The sequence below is a fragment of the Ambystoma mexicanum genome, chromosome 4p, assembly GCF_040938575.1.
Source record: "Ambystoma mexicanum isolate Mex_15411 chromosome 4p, UKY_AmexF1_1, whole genome shotgun sequence".
NCBI lineage: Eukaryota > Metazoa > Chordata > Amphibia > Caudata > Ambystomatidae > Ambystoma > Ambystoma mexicanum.
Window position 1 is genome coordinate 770,433,242 of NC_090927.1, and position 19,796 is coordinate 770,453,037.

At 49.8% G+C, this 19,796-nt stretch overlaps 1 protein-coding gene across 5 annotated transcripts in view; it reads left to right on the top strand.

Moving 5' to 3' along the window:
* The window catches only part of DOP1A (DOP1 leucine zipper like protein A), a 2,904,166-nt gene that overhangs the window by 154,518 nt on the left and 2,729,852 nt on the right, over positions 1–19,796 (top strand). For all 5 annotated transcript variants that reach the window (XM_069606322.1, XM_069606321.1, XM_069606320.1 and 2 more), the window contains exon 5: positions 892–1,062. In XM_069606322.1, the coding sequence (XP_069462423.1) occupies positions 892–1,062 (171 nt within the window). The remainder of the gene's footprint in view (positions 1–891; positions 1,063–19,796) is intronic.

Sequence of the window (19,796 nt, forward strand, 5' to 3'; positions counted from 1 at the left end):
CCCCTTTTGCCATGTGAAATAGGAACATAGAAGATTCTCCTAGGAAGTTTAATTAGCACTTGGGTCTGCATAGGCTCTTTGAGTTGTAGGATGAGCCCAAATGTTTTATCAAATTAATTATGAAAATTAAATTCTATCCAAATTGTAACCTTATGCTGTGTGTTTTAATGTATGTCAATTGTATGTTTTTCAAAATCGTAAAGGACGGCTGATTTATTCATAAATGTGAAATCTATTTTTTGAATGATGCTGAATTCTTTTAAGGATTTTAGTGGCGTTGCAGAAATAGGATTTCCCATTAGTGTTCAGAATGAAGAGTACAATATTGCACTGATCTTACAAGCAGTGATTATGAAAAAAGGACCAGAAGTGGCAAAATATTGCTGAGTGGGCATATTGGTGGACAGCAGAAAAGAAACAGATCTGCGTACTGGAAGAGGCGGGGTTCAGAGATCCAGGCACTAATGGAAAGAAAGCTAGTTTGAGTCTCTGAGTGAGAGAAGAAGAAAACAAGATAAAACATTTTAGGAGTCAAGTGGCATGACTTTGGGCCAACTTTTTTATTTTTATTTGAATGAGAACTGTATTTGAACTGGGACTGTGACATTTTGGGTCCTTTGGGAGGACATATCATGTGGTGAAGACATCCCGTTTGGGAAAATTAATGTTATAGAGTTCAAATAGATTGCTAATAAATTGTTTAATCGCTTACAATGTCACATTTCGAAAGGGAAGAAGAGTAAAAAAGGTAAAAGAAAGCAAAGCAATAAGTAGAAAATATTATTTACGAGTGAAAGAAAGAAAACAAACATGTAAAGAACTGAAACATTTCTTTAAAAATACATTATGATGGAGAGGACCATATTTAACACATTTTTTTTTTACTTCCAGTTCTGGCCTTTTTCCTCTTCTCACCAATGCTGCTATGTCCGTCAAACCGGCATTACTTAGCCTTTATGAAATGTACTATTTGCCCTTGGGTAAAACATTGAAACCGGGTCTGCAAGGATTACTAACAGGCATTTTACCTGGCTTGGAGGAAGGATCTGAGTATTATGATAGGTAAGAAACATATGGTTTGTGATTGGATGATTTTACTTGTATAAGCTAGTTCTAGAATGCATATCTAACAAAATAAATTTTAATATGAATATTGGCCTGGGTTGCATAAGGATGGGGCAATTTTAAGAACTTCTATCGAACAACTGAGCAGAAATAGGGGGATTGAATGTTATCTTAACTGTTGGTTTCAATTTTATAAAGTATCATTTAAAACTACAAAAAGGAATTCTAAAGAGGTACTGCACTATTTTAGCAGCATGAGGATTACTTTGGAGTGTGGTGTGATGAACCCAGTGAGATCATCACTAGAAACCTGGCATGGGCCTCTTCTCCTGTGGCCAAGGGAAGGTACCTGCTACCTGACACAGGGGGTGGTTTTATGAGGGAGGATCACAGGGGAGGGGACCCATCCCCCTACAATTCCTGAACTGACAGTGGCTTATTGTAAAATACAACAACTTAATATTACAAACTCTCCTATGGACTTCAGTTCTCACAATGCTAAACGTACTGGTACGAAGAAGAGGCGCTCAAAGGCAATGGGAACTCAGAATAGTGAATATCCAAAGGTGTGATCTAGTCATTGCAAATTAAAGCACCTGAGTGGGATATTTAAAACCCAGGATGAGACGTAGCTGAGGAGTGAGGATGAAGCGGAGGAAGAAGCAGTTCATGGCTGTGCGGGAGGCATCGAGGAAGCTCGAGCCATCCGAGGCGCAGGAGCAGCCACGGAGAGAAGCATGCTAGCAGAAGTCACCCCGACAGGTGAAAACCAGAAGAATTGCAGATTATGTGCAGGGGCAGATGGCATACTAAGAGGAAGCCGAGGTGAGAAGGAGACATGTTCCCGAAGCAGCGTGTGGTAGACCGAGGAAGCCGCGGAAGAACAGCAGAGCGGTCATCTCTCCCAGAGACTGCTGCACAACTTACCTGAGGCTCACAGAAGCGGGAGACAAGGCAGACTGACTGCAGAAGCACTGCCGTGAAGCCAGACAGCCAGAGGGAGTCGCTTCGAAGAACCAGTGAGTTGGCAGAGAGGGACTGCTGACCCTGGGGATCTTTAAGTACAAAAGCTGTCACAAACCAATAATTTTGAAGACCGAACAATTAACAATTCCAAGCAGAATGTATTTAACGAAAACCAAGTAATGGCAGAAAATGAAGCTAAGTGGCATAGAGGAAAGTTCCCTCGTAAGGGACTACCAGCGGGAAAAGGTTATAACCAGTGCTACCCACAGCCAAGAGGCTATCAAAATACTTTGGGTAAATTACCAGCAAAGGAAGCCTCTAACAAACATTACCTACCGCCAAGAGGCTATAGGCCGGCCAAAACAATAGAATCACTGGGAAAAGCTCATAACCAGCATTACCATCAGACAAGAGGTTGTGAGAAACCCTCCATAAAGTAATCAAAGCGTAAGTCCCTTTTTGAGAGAGATACTTTTAGGAAAGTGAATATCTCACATTGCCAACACCCAAGAAATTGTGAAATCACAACGAAAGACTGCTGTGGAGAATACTGGATTCAAGCCATCAAGTTTGAAGTTAGTGGTGGGAGTTTTCTTCCTGTCAGGCGAGTATACCAGGAAATGGCTTATAGTGGTTAGTCCTGGCAGGTGAGTGGACCAGGAAAAGAAGATGATGCTTTAATATCTTTGTGACAGAAAGATTTGTGGTAAGAACTTTTGTTGAATTAAAAGAATACATGTACTTTATCATTTGTTGACAAGCAGTAGCATCACTGAGGCAAGTTGCTGTTTGCTAACCTGACAAAAGTTTTATGTTCAAGAAGACCTATTGAGAAAGAGTGATGTGCTATTTTGAGACAAAGCCGTTTCTTTTGAAGAAAGTGTTATATAACAGAACCATTGCGTTTTGGTTTTGGAACCTGTGTTTGGAAAGAGAGTCATTCATCTTTGCAAGAGGAATATTGTGGAAGATATTGAGTTGTTTGAATTGCCAACCAGCTGTGGTGAAAAGGACATGTGTTGTTTCTTCAAAAAAGACATTGTGGTTGAAAAATACTTTTCTATTCCTGAACAGAACTTTGTTGAACCAGAACTGTATTCTGAGTGTTCCTGAATTGATCCAGAGCAAGGGAATACGACCCTGTCGCAAGGAGTGATTTCAAGAACATTTGAGTTTAAATTCCAATTTTGTTGCACTAAACTTTAGCCATATTTTCTTTGTATGATTTTATTGTATGAATTAGTGTGAGGGGCAGAGATATTTTGGACATTAGGTCAATTTTCTTTAGTTTTAGTTTGCTAGGTAGGGACCTCTCAATTAGGTTAGGGAAAGCTAGGCATTCATCAAACCCTCTTCTTAATTTGATTAAATGACAAACCTTGAGAAAACTTTACCTTTATGTCTGTCTCACATTTCTGACCTCTCACATATGGTTTAAGGAGTGGGATCGGATTCAATTGAAACACATTGGGGAAGCATTACATTTGCGAAACAGTAGGAGAGCCTCTTATCCCACCATTGCTACTGACAAATCTATAGGGTTTGATAAATATATAGTAGTAGAGGTGAATTGATGCAACCAGAAGACAGAGCATTAATATCTGCACACTTGGTTCTCACCCCCGCCCTTCCCGGTGGCTACATCGGAATCATCCCTAAATCAGGACTAGAATGGTGTTATGTCTTAGACGTATTGCCTGGAGTTATTGACCCTGATTATAGGGGAGACATCAAAGTATTGATGCAGAATAATGGTAACAATCACTACCAAATTAAAGCAGGGGACATGATAGCTCATGGCATATTGGAAAAGGCTTAGTTCCCAAAACCTCAAGAAACAAAGACAACTGATAAAACTGAAACAGGATATTGAGGTTTTGGAGAAGCTGATGTAGAACTACTCTCTAGCCCAGTAATAAAACATATTCCTATTGTTGAAGAAGCTGAGGTTATCCCAGATTTAGCTTTTGCACAACGACATTACCCTTTGCTAGCTGAACCTTTTCTTCAGGTGTTATCAGAAGAGGAAAGTGGGGAAAAGGCCGGACCATTTTATTTCGAAAATCTGGACTATTATATTTGGGAGATTTAGGACCAGAGGGAATACCTAGGTCACAGATCATGGTACCGAAGAACAATAAAAATATTGTATGGGAGATAGCCCACTCTCATTTAACAGGAGGCCACCTGGGAACCGTCAAGACTCGGTTGCAGATTGTGAACTGATTATATTGGCCTGGAATATATGCGGATATAAAGAACTTTATCTGAACTTGTGCCTCATGTCAGCAATACGGTACTCAAATTCCCCCTACAGTTCCCTTACAATCATTGCCAATTATAGATGTTCCATTTCTCCAGCATGGGGTCTGGCATGGATTCACATGCTCATGAATATATTCCCCGTCGTCAGGCTGGGAATCCTCGGTAAAGAAAAAATCAGTATCAGTTTTGTTTCTGATCTGTCTTTCTCAGTAGTAACCAATCACTGGTCTCTGGGTCATACTGCCCCCAGCCAATGACTGCCCTCTCCCTAGGCCCTGCCTCTGGCAGCCATCCTCAGATTTTTACCGCACGCTCAAGTGTTGGGAGTCCTCGTGTTTAGCTCTCGAGCTTTTGCTGCGTTTTCGCGCTTTTTTCAAAGATAATTTTCTCATTTTTCAGTCAAATAGAGCCTCAAGCTCCACCGTCTCTACTTCCGAATAATGGGGATCCGTGTCGGATTTTTCTACGCCCCTCAAGGGTGAAGATTTCGTCGAGTTAAGCTTCTTGGAGGAGTCCAGGAGTTTCTGCGGCCTACCCGAACATGGCCCAGGAGAAAGGAAGCTCAACGCCCAGAAAGCTGTTCAGGGTTTGCCCTGGATGCCAGCTGCAGAATGTGTTCAAGGAGGACGAGCACTCAAAATGTCTCTACTGCCTTCATGAGGACAAAACACACGTGGAGAAGGACTGTGCGTTTGGCAGGAACATGTCGGAACGGACCATAAGGGACCGACACCTTCGTCTCTCCCAACTGGCTGGAAGGAAAGAGCCCGTCGGGTGAGAAGAAGAAGTCTGAGCGGTCTTTTAAGTCCGGTGAGGGCGACCCGGCGTCGGGGGCCCAACAGAAGGCAAAGCGCCGAACGGTTGGGCTCCTCGGCTGCCGGGCAGGGCGCATCCTCTCCAGCGCCATCAACCACGACCCAATGCAGCGCCATCAACCACAAGCCAATGCTCTGGCTCAGGGAAGAGGAAGGCCGAGAACCCGGCGAAGCTTCTGGAGAGGCCCCGGTCGAGCTCGAAGGATCCGGCCGAGGGGGAGGGAGGCGGTGACCCTCCCCCCCCCAAGGTGAAGGCCACAGGCCCACATAAGGTGGTAAAGGCCTTGATTCACCCGGCCAAAGCCTCTATCGAGGAAGTCGCGACGGCCCTGGTGCAGCCTGTGGAGGCTACACCAGTGGAGGCAACCTCGGGGCCCAGAGTCTCCCTGCCTCCGCAGAGGGAAGCCTCTTTGTGACCCATCGAAAAGACCCCCGTGAAGACCCCGGCGGAAAATGAAGGGGGGGGCCGGTGGCCATTGTGGACGGACATAGCATCCGAGGAGGAGCTGGTAGAAGTCCTAGAGGGCCTCGACAAGGGCGTCGAAGAGGCCCGTTCCCACGGGAGGGATCCCGACGAAGGTGACGACGAGAGCGACAGCGGCACTGGCGAGGGTCCTAGTCACCTGCTGCTTCCGGAGCTGCAGGACAACTCGGCGGCCATTTTGTTGGCAATACAATCCTTATGTTCGGAGATAAGGACGAGATTGCCCTTACCACCGACGGAGGAACCGGAACCAGGCTCGACGGAGGAGCCAGAGCCAGGCCCGGCGGGAAGCCCCCCAAACAAGAGAAGACTGATCCATCCAGCCCTGCCTTTTCAGCCCTCGCGGCCGACTCAACCTTTGCCCACATCCCCCGTCCCTGGGGATGACACGGGAACGGACACGGCCACAACGGGTACCGACGACGACAACAGTGACGACGGGACGGAGCTCCCATCGCCCCCAGCCCGGGCCTCCCCGCCCGACGAGATCGGATCTTTCCATGCGATGATCGCCAGGGCATCCGAGCTTTTTCAGCTCTGCCCCAAAGAGAAGAAGGAAGGTTTCCTTTACCTACAGGGCGAGGCCAAAAGGAAAACAGTTCTCGCCGTGCCTCTGCTGGATGACATCTGGGACGAGGGTCTCACCCTCCTCAAGAACCTGTCTACGACGCCTGCCAAGAGGGATCGGTACGAGAAGAAGTACTGGGTCCCTGACACGGCCCCTTTGTGCCTTAGGGCACAACCGACCCCTGACTCGGTCGTCTCCGCAGCGGCCAAGAAGAAAGCGGGGGGGGCATCGGCCTCAACGTCAGCTTCCCCGCCGGACGGCGAAGGAAAGAAGCTGGACGCAATGGGACGACGAGTTATCTAGTCGGCGGCAACAGCGATTAAGGCAGCCAATGCCCTTGCGATCGTGGCCCGCTACGACAGGGAGTTATGGTACAAGATCGCCCCCCCTGTTGGACTTCCTACCGGACGACAAGAAGGCCGAGGCCCTGGAGATCTTGCAAAAAGGCGAAGTGGCGTTGGACCACGCCATTACAGTGGCAACAGACTTTGCCGATACCGGTTTCCGCCAGCTAGGCAACAGCGTTTGCCTTAGACGACGAGGGTGGCTCAAGGTGACGGATTTTCGCCAGGACGTACAAGCCAAGGTTTTGGACATGCCGTTCGACGGCAACAATCTGTTTGGGAAAACAGTGGATGAGTCCCTCCAAGCCATCAAGGCGGACACAGAGACAGCTAAGGCCCTAGGCGTTCTCCGGCAACGAAGGCCGTCCTTTCGGAGCACCGGAGGCAAGCAGGGTGCCTCCAAGGGATTCGGCAGTGGCTCCTCTACGTACCGCCAAGCGGCCCGCTCCTCGTCGCAGGAAGCCTATAGAGGATGAGGCAAGTCGGGTGGACCCCGCCGTCGTCGCCAGGGAGGCCAAGGCGGCAAGGCGTCCTCCAAGCAAGATTGAACCGACCGTGGTGTCGGGCCCCCACCGAAGCACCCCAGTGGGAGGCCGGCTGGCGAAGTTCATCAGCGTGTGGGAGTCCATCTCCACCGACAGTTGGGTGCTGGACGCCCTGGCCGAATTTCTAAAAAAGGGCCCCCGCATTCCACCCGTGGCCAGGAAGGAAAATCACGTCCCTCAACTGCTATTGGAGGTAAGGGCAATGCTCAAAAAAGGTGCCATCGAGCTTGTCCCGAAGAGGCTCCGGAGTATACTCGAGGTACTTCCTAGTAAAAAAGAAGACAGGAGGATGGCGACCCATCCTGGACCTGCGGCGACTGAACAAGTACATCAAGGCACAGAAGTTCCGGATGGTCACCCTCCAGCACATGCTGGGACAGCTGGAGGAGGGCTATTTCCTGTCGTCGTTGGATTTGGAGCATGCATACTTTCACATCGTGGTCCAAGGGCGGCACTACCAGTTCAAGGCCCTCCCGTTCGGACTGAAATCGGCACCCAGGGTTTTCACCAAGTGCCTCGCTCCTAGGCCGGCGTGGCGGCACCTACAGGGGATCCACATCTACCCCTACCTGGACGATTGGCTCATCCGCGTAAGGACAAGGGAGCTCGCCGTAGAACACACAGCGAAGACCGTCCAGCTACTCACGGACCTGGGGTTCTCCATCAACTTCCCCAAGTCCCACCTGGTCCCCTCACAAGTCGCACTGTTTCTGGGAGCCAAGCTCAACACAGTGGCGCGTCTGGCCTCACAGTCGGAGGAAAGGACAAAGGCCATCCTGGGCAAGGTGCAGCATCTGCTGGCCACGGACATGGCCAAGGTGAGGTCCATCAAGTCCCTCCTCGGGATGATGTCCTCTTGCATATATGTCGTGCGCCTGTGCAGGCTTCGGATGCACCCTCTACAGGAGTTCTTCGACGCCCGTTGGATACAAGCAACAGGCAGCTTCGAAGACAGGATCCCTCTCAACGAGACCTTCCGTCGAGTGATCCGGTGGTGGGGCACCCGCACTCATCTGGCGGCAGGAACAGATTTTCAGACCACCACCCACCAGGTGACGGTGACGACAGATGCCTCCATGGGGGGGTGGGGAGTGCACACTGGAGATCTTCACGTGAGAGGCCTTTGGCTCCCGGAGGAGAAGCCGCTCCACATCAACATCCTGGAGCTCTGGGCAGTGTTCTGGGCCCTCGGGTCCTTTCTCCCGTCCCTCAAGGGCAAGGTTGTGAGGATCCTCACCGACAACACCACCACAATGTTTTACATCCGGAAGCAGGGCGGAACCAGGTCCCCAGCCCTGCCCAAGGATGCCCAGGATCTGTGGCATTGGGCCGTAGCTCAAGGGATGTTTGTCGTGCCGTTTCATCTGGCAGGGATAAAAAACACCATCGCCGACTCACTCAGCAGAGAGCTGTGCTCGTGCCACGAGTGGGAACTATACCAGGACCACGTGGACCGACTCTTTCAGCGATGGGGCAAACCCCAGATCGACCTGTTCGCGACGGCGATGAACTCCAAGTGCCAGAGGTTCGCCAGCAGGTTTCCCCAACCGAGGAGCATGGGCAATGCTTTCTCTTTCCCTTCGGACGGCCTGTTCCTATATGCATTCCCTCCGTTGCCGTTGCTGCTCCGACTCGTCAACCAGCTCAAGAAGTCCCGGTGCAGGATGATCCTCGTCGCACCGGCGTGGCCGAGACAGATCTGGTTCCCGGACCTTCTGGACCTGTCAGCGTCCCCACCAGTCAAGCTGTCGGCGGATGCAGATCTTCTCTCCAGAGAAGGAGGCGCCATTCTTCATCACGACCCAGAGTCACTGAACTTGCAGGCCTGGCTCTTGCAGCACTAGAGTTTGGAGGGTACGATATCCCGGCCGACTGCAGAGAGGTTCATGCGAAGGCCAGGGCGTCCTCAACTCTCAAGTGCTACGGACATAAGTGGAAGAGGTTCTCTATCTGGTGCCGGGCACAGAAGATTAACCCTCTGCAGATTACGGCCCCTCAAGTATACGGCCCCGGCGTGGGAGCTCAACGTGGTGCTGACCAGGCTCATGGGTCCGCCATTCGAGCCTTTGCATTCGGCCCAGTTGAAGATTCTGTCGTGGAAAACAGCGTTCCTGGTGGCCATCACCTCTGCACGACGCGTGGGAGAGAGCCAGGCGCTATCCTGCAAGCCTCCGTATCTGACATTTTACGATACGAGGGTAGTGCTGAGGCCGCACCCCTCCTTCATGCCCAAGGTGCCGTCGGACTTACATCTCAACGTGCCCTGGGTGGTACCAGTTTTTTTCCCGTCGCCTTCATCGCCGGCCAAGAGAACTTTGCACTCGCTGGATGTAGCTAGAGCGCTGAAGTTCTACGTGGACCGAACGAAGAGTGTTCGGAGGACATCACAGCTGTTTGTGAACTTTGGACCTGTGAACCAAAGGAAGGCTCTCTCGAAGGCTTCCATTTCCAGATGGCTCTCCGGCTGCATCATGCACTGTCATCGGTTGGCAAACCGACCATTGCCCGGCCGTCCGAGAGCCCATTCGACCTGAGCTATCACTGCTACCACAGCGTTCTTGTCTGGTGTGCCCCTGCTGGACTTCTGCAGGGCTGGTATGTGAAGGTCGACGCACACCTTCACGAGATTCTACTGCGTCGACCAGGTTTCCAGGGAGGAGTCCAGGGTCGGCCAAGCAGTGCTGCGCAACCTGTTCGCCTAAGGTGAGCCTGGTGAGGAGGTAAGAAATGCTTAATGTTGAGTTTTGATGTAATGCTTAATGTTGAGCCTTTGCCACCTCCCGTGGTTGTGCATGTGTGTACTGCTGTGTATTCTTATATTCATGAGCATGTGAATCCATGCCAGACCCCATGCTGGAGAAGGAACAAGCTACTTACCTGTAACTGTTGTTCTCCAGCATGGGTCTGGCATGGATTCACATGCGAACCCTCCCTCCTACCCCTCTGCGGCTCTTCACTTGGTCATACTGCCACTTCACGTGCTACCAAATCTGAGGATGGCTGCCAGAGGCTGGGCTTAGGTAGAGGGCAGTCATTGGCTGGGAGCAGTATGACCCAGAGACCAGTGATTGGTTACTACTGAGAAAGACAGATCAGAAACGAAACTGATACTGATTTTTTGTTTACCGAGGATTCCCGGCCTGATGACGGGGAATATATATATGAGAATGTGAATCCATGCCAGACCCATGCTGGAGAACAAGTTACAGGTAAGTAACTTGTTCCTTACTCAAATAGGCATGGCTATAGTGGGCCCTTTAGAAACATCAAAATTAGGAAACCGGTATATCCTGATAATCATAGATAATGCCACCCGTTGCACAGAAGCCATTCCTTTAAGGAACAATTCCTCCCAACAGATCCTGAAACATTTATTTCCTTTCTTTTCTAGAATTCGATTTCCAAAGAAAGTTCTGACAGACCAGAGATCCACGCATATGAGTAAATTTATGGCAGATGTTAAGGATATTCTCCAGATTAAAACTTTATGCACCTCTATTTACCATCCTCATACTGAGGGTTTGGTAGAACTTGTCAATCAAACACTGAAACGTATCTTAAAAAATTCGTAGAAGTAGATGGATGGGGAAAGATGGGGACACCATGATACCCTGGGCTCTATTTGCTATTAGAAAAACACCACAGTTCTCTACTGCAGTCTTCTCATTTGAACGCTTATATGGAGGGGAATCAAGAGATATACTAGACATGTTATGGAGAACTTGGGAAGTGAGAGAGAAACCACTTTACCAGTGTCTCAAACCGCTGAAAGATGAAAAGAACATATAGCAGCAGCTCGAGCAATAGTCCAAATAAAAATGGCTAAAACGCAAGAACACCAGAAAGATTACTATGACAGAAAAACAATAAGAAGGTCATTTTTTTTGTAGGTCAAAAAGTATTGTTTTTACTTCCTTCCTCTGAGAATAAAATGCTTTCCAGATGGCACAGTCCTTAAGAGATTATAGAACAAACAGGACCTTCTAATTATCGGATCTCACAACCTGGCAGAAAGATTAAAACCTATATTTATCATATTAATATTCTTCAGAAGTGGAAAGAAAACCCTATTCAAAACACTTCACTAATCTTATCGAGTTTATTAACTGATGAAAGTGATACCAACACTGTAATATCTCCTGATTTGTCCCAGAACCAAAAAACAAGATCTAATGGATCTCCTACAACAATTCCCTGACGTATTTAGAACTGAACCATGGAGAGTTAAGGGAGTATATCATTATATTCTCACCCCTCCAAGAAATATTGCACATCTAAAAGCTTACAGAATCCCTGAGAGCAGAATGCAGATCATTCAGGAAGAAGGGGAAGCTATTTTAAAAGCTGATATCATAGAACCATCAAAAAGTCCTTGGTCCTCTCCTATTGTGTTGGTCGCAAAACCTGATCAGACCTGGAGATTTATTATTGACTTTAGAAAAGTTAATGAAGTATCACAATTTGATAGCTATACAATGTCTAGGATAGATGCTCTTATTGATAGGTTAGGGGATGCTGTATACCTCTCTACCATAGATTTGACCAAAGGATATTGGCTAGTCCCAGTCACCCATGCTGATAAACCAAAGTCAGCCTTTTCCACCCCAATGGGTTCATTCCAATTCAAGGTTTTACCCTGCCACCTTCCAGAGATTAATGGACCATGTTGTTACACCATATGCCTCTTTTTGTGGAGCCTATGGTGATGATATCGCCCACAGTAAATAATGGCAACAACATATGTCCCAACGTGGGAGTGCGAGGCGAGTGCTGTTAAGCTGTACCTCCTGCTGGAACCTCTGCTGCTTTACTGGTGAACTTGCTGCATCCCACTGTGGAACTCTGTGTGGACTACTATTGAGAACTGTGGTACGATCTTATTACAGCCCGCTAATCATCCTCCACCATCTACCATAGTCCCTATAGCGTTATAATCACTAAACAACCTAATCTTGTTTTCACAGCGAGCCGTAGCCACACCACCTAATCTGGAAGCTTCCAATTGCCAGCGCGCATCATGGGAGTGCAAAGCAAGTTCTGTTAAGCTGTTCAGCTGTGCAGCAAGGACTGCGCATGAGCCTCCCCTATTTATTTGTCCTTTGTCACAATTGCATTTTTCAATGTCAACTTATAACTTAAAATTCACAATGCCGGCCTATGCTAACAAGTTATTTGTATCCAACGATACACTCACAGAAGTCAATCCGATGCACCTTCTCGAACTCAAGAAATTCAACAAGAGCTTAATCAATAAAACAAAAAAACAAAATTCGAAATCGCTTTCATCGGATATCAGGCGATTATGGTTGTTAAATATCCAGAACGCTCCAGCCCTGCCAGTTCAGCCCCAGTTACCAATTTCGAGCAACCAACTACAATTATGTAGAGATCCCCAAGGAATGGAAATTAAACAAACATCTTCAAAAGAGGCACTTCGTGTCACGGATACTGAACTATTATCTATCTCAACCCAGCCTCTTAACAATTGGTGCATACCTACGCATGCTGAAGCATGCAAGTTATGCAAGCATAAACCAAAATCATGCAGGAACGGACAAAATAGATACCAATATACAGACTATAGCTCCTCCATTATGAAAGTAACATAGGCCTTAATTCATACACTGGACAATCCATAACATCCATTACTATACTCACAAGCGCTAACAAAAGCTCTGGCGACCGAGCAAAGGCCGTTGCAGCCGACGGAAAGTGAACCGTGTGAACTTCCAAAAACAATCCTGGATTTGCGCCTTGATTCAAACTCAAATGGCACAATTTGCAAAACTCAATTAGAGGACATACCAATCAATAAACCTTTGAATCTATCACCTTCCCCAATTTTGTTTCTAGAATCCTCCAATTCAATGTCATTTGTGAAACTCACCCTGCATCCCTCTTTTGGGTTGAAACAACCTCCAATTACCCTATACAAAAGCACCCTAAATGCCATGCATAATGGCCTCCATGGCCTAACAAAAATGTTTGAATACCTAGACAAAAGAATCGGTGCACAAAACAATCTACTCTCAATGGTTCTGGCCAAGGTGGACTGTATAGCCCTTGAACAAAACATTTTCAGCAAACATTAGCACTATCGACACCTCTATACAAGAATCAGGAGGTGAGGCCCCATCCCAGTCTAAGAATTGAAATGAGATCTCAAACCACGGATGCTTGGGGGTGTTGGGGAGCAATTTGCCATGCACAATAATCCTGTATTGCTCACTCCTGTACTTGTACCAGACATCCCTGAGAATGTTGCAGAATCTCCTGCACGTCTACAGGATGTCATAGAGGTCGCTGTGGAGTCACTTATCTCACAAGACTCAGTATTTCATCCACAAAAAAGAAGAAAAAGAATGAAACGGATGGGAAATTCCCCCCAAAAAACTAATCTGCAAAACACAGCCAAAGTATCAACAAGCAAATCAAAAAGGTTTATAGATAATTTGTCGACTACGCCAAACTTTAAAAAAGTGACAATTGCAATTCCCTCTAGTGACCCCATCACAAGCTTTTCCAGTCCCCAAGTAATCTCATAACACATTGATCTGTGTGAGGAGGCAACATCACATCACACAATAGAGGAACAAGACCTCATGAATTTATCAACTTACTCAATATCATCTTTACCCTGAACAAGAACATTTCAGGCTCATGCGGAGCCTGAGGACTTTCCGACCCCTCTGAGGCTGCAGGAAGAGACCGACATCAATGCAGACAATGAAGACTGTGATGATTATGAGTTCTTGACTCTGGAACAAAAACGGAATTGTGCAAGCAAAACGCTTATTTTTATTTTTTTTAATGTAATTTTTTTGTTTTTAGGTGCACAAACAGAAATCAAAATACCTTAAGTTTATCTGAGGGAATATCCGTCATGGTATCAAACATGACATTATAACATCACTTTGAAACCTCGGCCTCCCCCCCCTTACCTGACCTCCTCCCTCCTCCCCCTTTTAGGAACAGTTCGCTTTCAGTCCAATTCCAAAGTCGCTGTCTAATGTGACAACGCCTGGGTGGTTTCAAGGGTGCAAGATCCATCATAGCAGTTATTAGTTTAGTCATCAATCATCTCTCATTTGAAGGGGCTGTGCCGGGCCCCGTGTTCTGAGTCTTTCACTCCCACCAAACCTTAACCAAAAGTATCCCGGAATTGTTGCCACTCCAATTCTACCGTTCCCCCCCACCCACTTCATGTAACACTGCAGTGATCCATCAGATACATGTCCCTTGCTGTACTGACCCATTCTTTCAATGTTGGGAGGGTTACTCTTTTCCAGTGTCTGGCTCAGTTTGCTCAGGCAGCCAGTAGAAGAAAGTGCGCCAATCAGGGAAGGGGGGCACGCCATCTATCGTCTCGTTTTTTCTAAGCCAGAGAGTATCAGCATGGGATCAAGCCCCAGTCCTCCAGCCCCTGCATCTTTGATCCACCCCAGGACCTCCGACCAGTACATCTGCACTCTAGGGCAGTCCCACCACATGTGCCAATAGTCTGCAGCTTTACCACAACCATGCCAACCTTGGGGGTTCACTGTAGGAAACATCTTAGATAATCGCATCAGGTCGTATTGCCAGCGGTGTAGTAGTTTCACGCCATAAAGCTTGTACTGACATGAGATCGAGGTCTTAAAAGCTCTCCAGAACATCAGTTGCCAGAGATGCTTGTCTAACTCTATACCCAGGTCTCTTTCCCATCTGTGACGTAGCCCCTGTACTGCCCCTCCCCTGGTTTCTAGCAGAGCCCCATAAAGACGTGAGATTAGGCCTCTCATCTCCCTTTGCCCGTCTAAGACTCTCTCCACCAGTGTCAGATCCCTCTGAATAGATTCCCTCCATGTCTCTGCAGTGGAAATGCCCCTTACCCTAAGATAGAGGAGCACAGGGAGTTTTCCTATGTTCAAGGCTTCTTCCAACTCTTGGATGCTCACAAATACTCTTACGCCCCGTCCCCGTTCCTCCATATTGTATGGGTGTACCTCGCAAGGGACGGGAGACAGAACCTTTTTTACCAGAAAAATCTTCTTCCCCTTTAAATTTAGAGGCGCACGGGGGCGTGGTCCTGGGAGCATGTGCTCGTCTGACTCTGCCCACCGGTGCCACTCCTCAGTCTGCTTTTCCGCGTTGACGGGTACGGGCCGAATTCACCAGCGTTCCTGGGTTTGGCTCCGGCCATGTAATTCCACGCTTGGATAGTTCTTCTCTTCTGTCTTTTTGTCTTTTTATCATTCAGGTACTCGGTCCTCAGGCATCACGCTCCTCCCCGGCGCATGTTGACTTCTACAAGGTTCAGCAGGTGTCCATCCTGTGACTCACTCTTTCCAACTTCAGAACCCCACGCCCTCTGCCTTTGTTGCCTTGGCCTAGACCACGGCTGGCAAGCTTGTACCGCGTGCAACGCGCTTTCCTCCAGGTCTCTAAAGAACAGACTAGCCAGGTGGAGGGAGCTCTTTCAGAGATCGCCTCCAGAAGACCTGAAGAACTTCGTCAATCATCGATCCAGGCCCAAGGTAGGGCCACTCTTTTCCAGCGCACCCTGCGAGGGAGACTCCTGCCAAGGACTCACCCGGGTGGGAGGAACCGCTCCGGTTCTCATACCAGCACGAGTACGGAGGCTAAGTCAGCTACCGGCCGGCAGGCCGAGGGGTCTGTGGATCCTCCCGGTGTCAGTGCTGAGGGACCACAAGGTTCTTTTACCGGGATTACTCCTGAGGGGCAATGCCCTAGTACCGGCACACATAACGAGGCTAGTCCAGCTACTGGCCTCACGGCCAAGGGGTATCCGGATCCTTCTGGTGTCAGTGCTGAGGGATCGCAAGGTTCTTTTACCGGGATTACTCCCAAAGGGGCAACGCCCTAGTACCGGCATTATGCAGAGGGGGTGCCTTCACTCAGCACTACCGTCAGCTCTGCTGAGGGCAATACGCCTTCCAGGTCATGGACTGAGGTGCGGGATAGGCCTTATGTTCCAACACCAAGCGTCTTGGACGGGGCTGGTTCCAATGAGCCAGGCACCACGCTTTCAGCACATAGCACGCTGCTCGACATGGCTGCCGTGCCAGACAAGATGGCCGCGCGTCCGATACCCCCCTCTGGCAGAGCGAGTGGAGGAATGAGTCACAAGGTGGGACTGGTGCCTACCAGGTGCGTGACCTACAGTTTATCCATCAGCGGCGCAGGGCATATTTCCCCTGCACCCCAGGTAGAGTGTGCCCCGGCCCCAGCAGCCTTTAGCCACTCCATCAATATCACCTGCCACCTCTACAGCCTCCGAAGACAGGTTCTTTGGAAGGTTCCTAGAGCTGATGCGAACTCCCCGGATGCGGGCCACCTCTGGGATGCCATCAGGGACATGCTCCGCCAGGTCAAGCCTCCGGCTCCCATAATCATTCCTTCTATGGCTCCAGTGCCACAGGCCCCCCTGCAACCACCGCTGCCCCAGCCAATTCTGGCTTCCCCGCCTCCCACAGTACAGGCGGTTCCACACCAGCCTCTGCAGCAGCCACCGGCTCCGGTCTCAACTCCGCAGCCCACGGCGCCCAGCACTCCACCAGTTCCGGACCCTCCGAACACTCTGGTGGACACTGGCGAGGAGGAGGACCCCGACACGCCATCTTCAGGTAGGGCCTTCCACGAACGCCTTGCATGTTTGACAGAATGTTTGGACCTTCCTCAGGCCGAGGCAGAGCAGCCCGAGGAGGGGGTCTTGGCTGAAGTCCTCACCCTAAGACCCCCTACCAAAACGAGGATTCCGATGCAGGAAGATGTAGTTGCCCTGGCCAGGAAGGGGTGGCTCAATCTGCACTCGGCCCAACCTGTCAATCGGCTCCTAGACGCCAAGTATAGGCAGATGGAGGGTGATACACTCTTGCTTTCGGCGCATCCTCAACCACACTGTTCTGTGATTGCTGCGGCGTAACTCTATTCTAAGCCTCAGTCGTCCTTTGCCACCTCGTCCTCGACGCTGCTAGGCAAGGAGGAGAGGATCTTGAAGGCATATGGAAAAAAGCTGTACTGCAACACTTCTTTGAAGTCCAGAACTTTCAGCGCACAGCCAAGCGCGCTTCAGGGCTGGCCTGGGAGAAGCCAAGCTGGTAGCGTAGGACATCATGGTGTCCACTGTGGCCCACATCAATACCTCTGGCCGGGCTATCTGCATTGCCACGGACATGAGAAGGACGCACTGGCTCCTGGTTACTAAGTTAATCCCGAGGTCCAGGAACGTATATTGGACCTTCCATTCGAGGGTAGGGACCTCTCCACTTCACCACGGATGAGAAATTAGATAAAGACATTGCATAGCGAGCTGTTATTTGTATCTATTCTAACGAAGGCCACGCCCAAGGCCGACACCCAGGCGCAGCAACGCTCTGACAAGGGGCGGGCGCTTTGCGGGTTCCGGGGCTTCCAAGAACGAAGGTCCAGGCAACCTGACCGTTCTCAGAGTCAGCACCAGAGGAAACGACAAAAGGGGGGGCAAGGGGTCTCTCCAATCCCCCTCCTCCACAACAGCCTCAGAGGGATAAAAGGCATGACACGCCCCTTTGGGTCCACGTGTCTCCAGTGGGAGGGCAGACTTGCCTTTCACATGCAAATATGGCTTCAGAATTTTTCGGGCCCCTGGATTCTCTCCGTAGTCTCCACGGGGTACTGCCTACTGGTACCTTCCTCCTCCCCTCCTCTCCCACAGATTGGGACAACATCTCTGCTGGCGGAGATCCGGTCGCTTGTCGAGAGCCAGGCAGTGGAAGAAGTCCCAGCCTCCCAGCGATGCTTGGGCTTCTATTCCAGGATTTTCGCAATACAGACGAAGAACCAGGCTGGCCTGAGAGTTGTGTTGGACCTTGCCACCCTCAATCTCTCCCTCCCTCTGCAAAAAATTCAAGATGGTTAAGTCAGCTCTTATTGCGGAAACACTGGACAGGGGAGACTGGATGTGCTCCCTTGATCTGAAGGATGCTTATCTACATGTCAGCCACATAGTTCCTTACTGCTGTGCAGGATCAGGGGCTGACATTTTCAATACAAGGTGCTACCCTTTGGACTCAACTCGCCGACCAGGGTATTTACCAGGTTAATGAAGGCAGTGGCAGCCCTCCTCAGGGCCACCACGTCTACCCATACCTGGATGCCTGGCTCGTTTGGGCTACCTCTCCGGAAGCGGTTCTCCATACCGCCTCTGCACTAATGAACACCACGACCTGGGGTTCACTATCAATCTCAAGAAGTCTCGGCTGCAGCCCACGCAGAGCCTGACCTTCTTGGGCCTCATCTGGGACACGGGCTATGTGAGAGTCTTTCCCTCTGATGACAAGATTGCGGCCATCAAGAGAGCCACAGCTCACTTCCTCTCCAGGCCAGTGACCTCGGCCTGGTGGTACCAACACCTATTGGGCCTTAAGGCAGCGGTCCTGTATGTCGTACCCCCACAAGAGGCTCAGAATCAGGAAATTACGGCTGCACTTCGCAGCCTCATAGAATCAGGAGAAGGGCTCCCAAGCGGAGCCAGTCAACATTCCTCCCTTTCTCCACTCGGACCTCCAGCGGTGGTCCGTGGACTGCAACCTGCAGTAGGGCAAGCACTTCCGACAGTCGGCGCCTCAGGTCACAGTCACTACAGACTCTTCCCTAAAGGGCGCGGGAGCCCCCTGGACAACCACAGCATCTAGGGAGTCTGGACTCGGCAGGAGTCCCACAACAATTGGCTAGAATTGAAGGCCATTTGGCTGGCTTTCAAGGCATTTCTCCCTCTTATCAAGGGCAAGACAGTTCTTATCCAGACAGACAATCCCACCAGCATGTTCTAGGTCAGCAAGCAGGGGATACCAGATCCCCTCCGCTGTGCAACCTAGCCGTCACTATGTAGGAATGGGCTCTGGGGAACATCTACCTCATGGCTGTCCACCTCCCGGGGGAATCCAACCTGGAAGCGGACAGGCTCGGCAGACTGTGGACAGACAATTACGAGCGCCTGGCCTTGCAGGGGGGCAGGGTACTCCACCCTGCTCCTGACAAACTAGCCCTCACAGCGCGTTTCCTGAGCAGGTCATGCTGAAACACTTGAGCCTATCTCGGGCTAACCTAGAGGTCATCCAGGGCGCTAGAAGCAAGGCTGCTAGGTGCCAATATGAGAGTAAATGGTCTACATTCTGTCATTGGGCTGACTCTAGGGAGATCGACCCTCTTAAGTGCACCTTGGACGACATGCTCTGCTTCTCGGCACACCTCGCCCACTCCGGCGTACAGGTGAATACATGCTGCACCTATCTGGCAGCCATAGAGGCTTACAGGAATTTGGAGGAGGGCCTCTTCTCCTCCTCCAACCCAGTGGTCAACTGACATCTGGCGGACATCCACAGGCTTTGCCCGCCTATAAAGAACCCACACCCTATGCGGTACCCTAATGTTGTGTTGGGCGCCTTGGCGCACAAACCCTTTGAGCCAATGGTGTCAGCGGACATCAGGCTGGTTACTGTAAAGACAGCCCTGCTCGTGGGCATCACCTCAGCTCGCAGAGTCTGAGAGTGCCAGGCTCTGGTGGCTTTAGAGCCCCTCACTACCTTTCACAGGGACAAGGTTGTACTGCAGACACACCCTGCGTTCCTACCCAAGGTGACCACCTCCTTCCATCTGAACGAGGAATAGTCTTAGCCACTTTATTCGCCAACCACAAGGAAGAGCCTCAGAGGGTCTGGCTCCGTCTGGATGTCAGACGCGCGCTGAAATACTACCTGGACA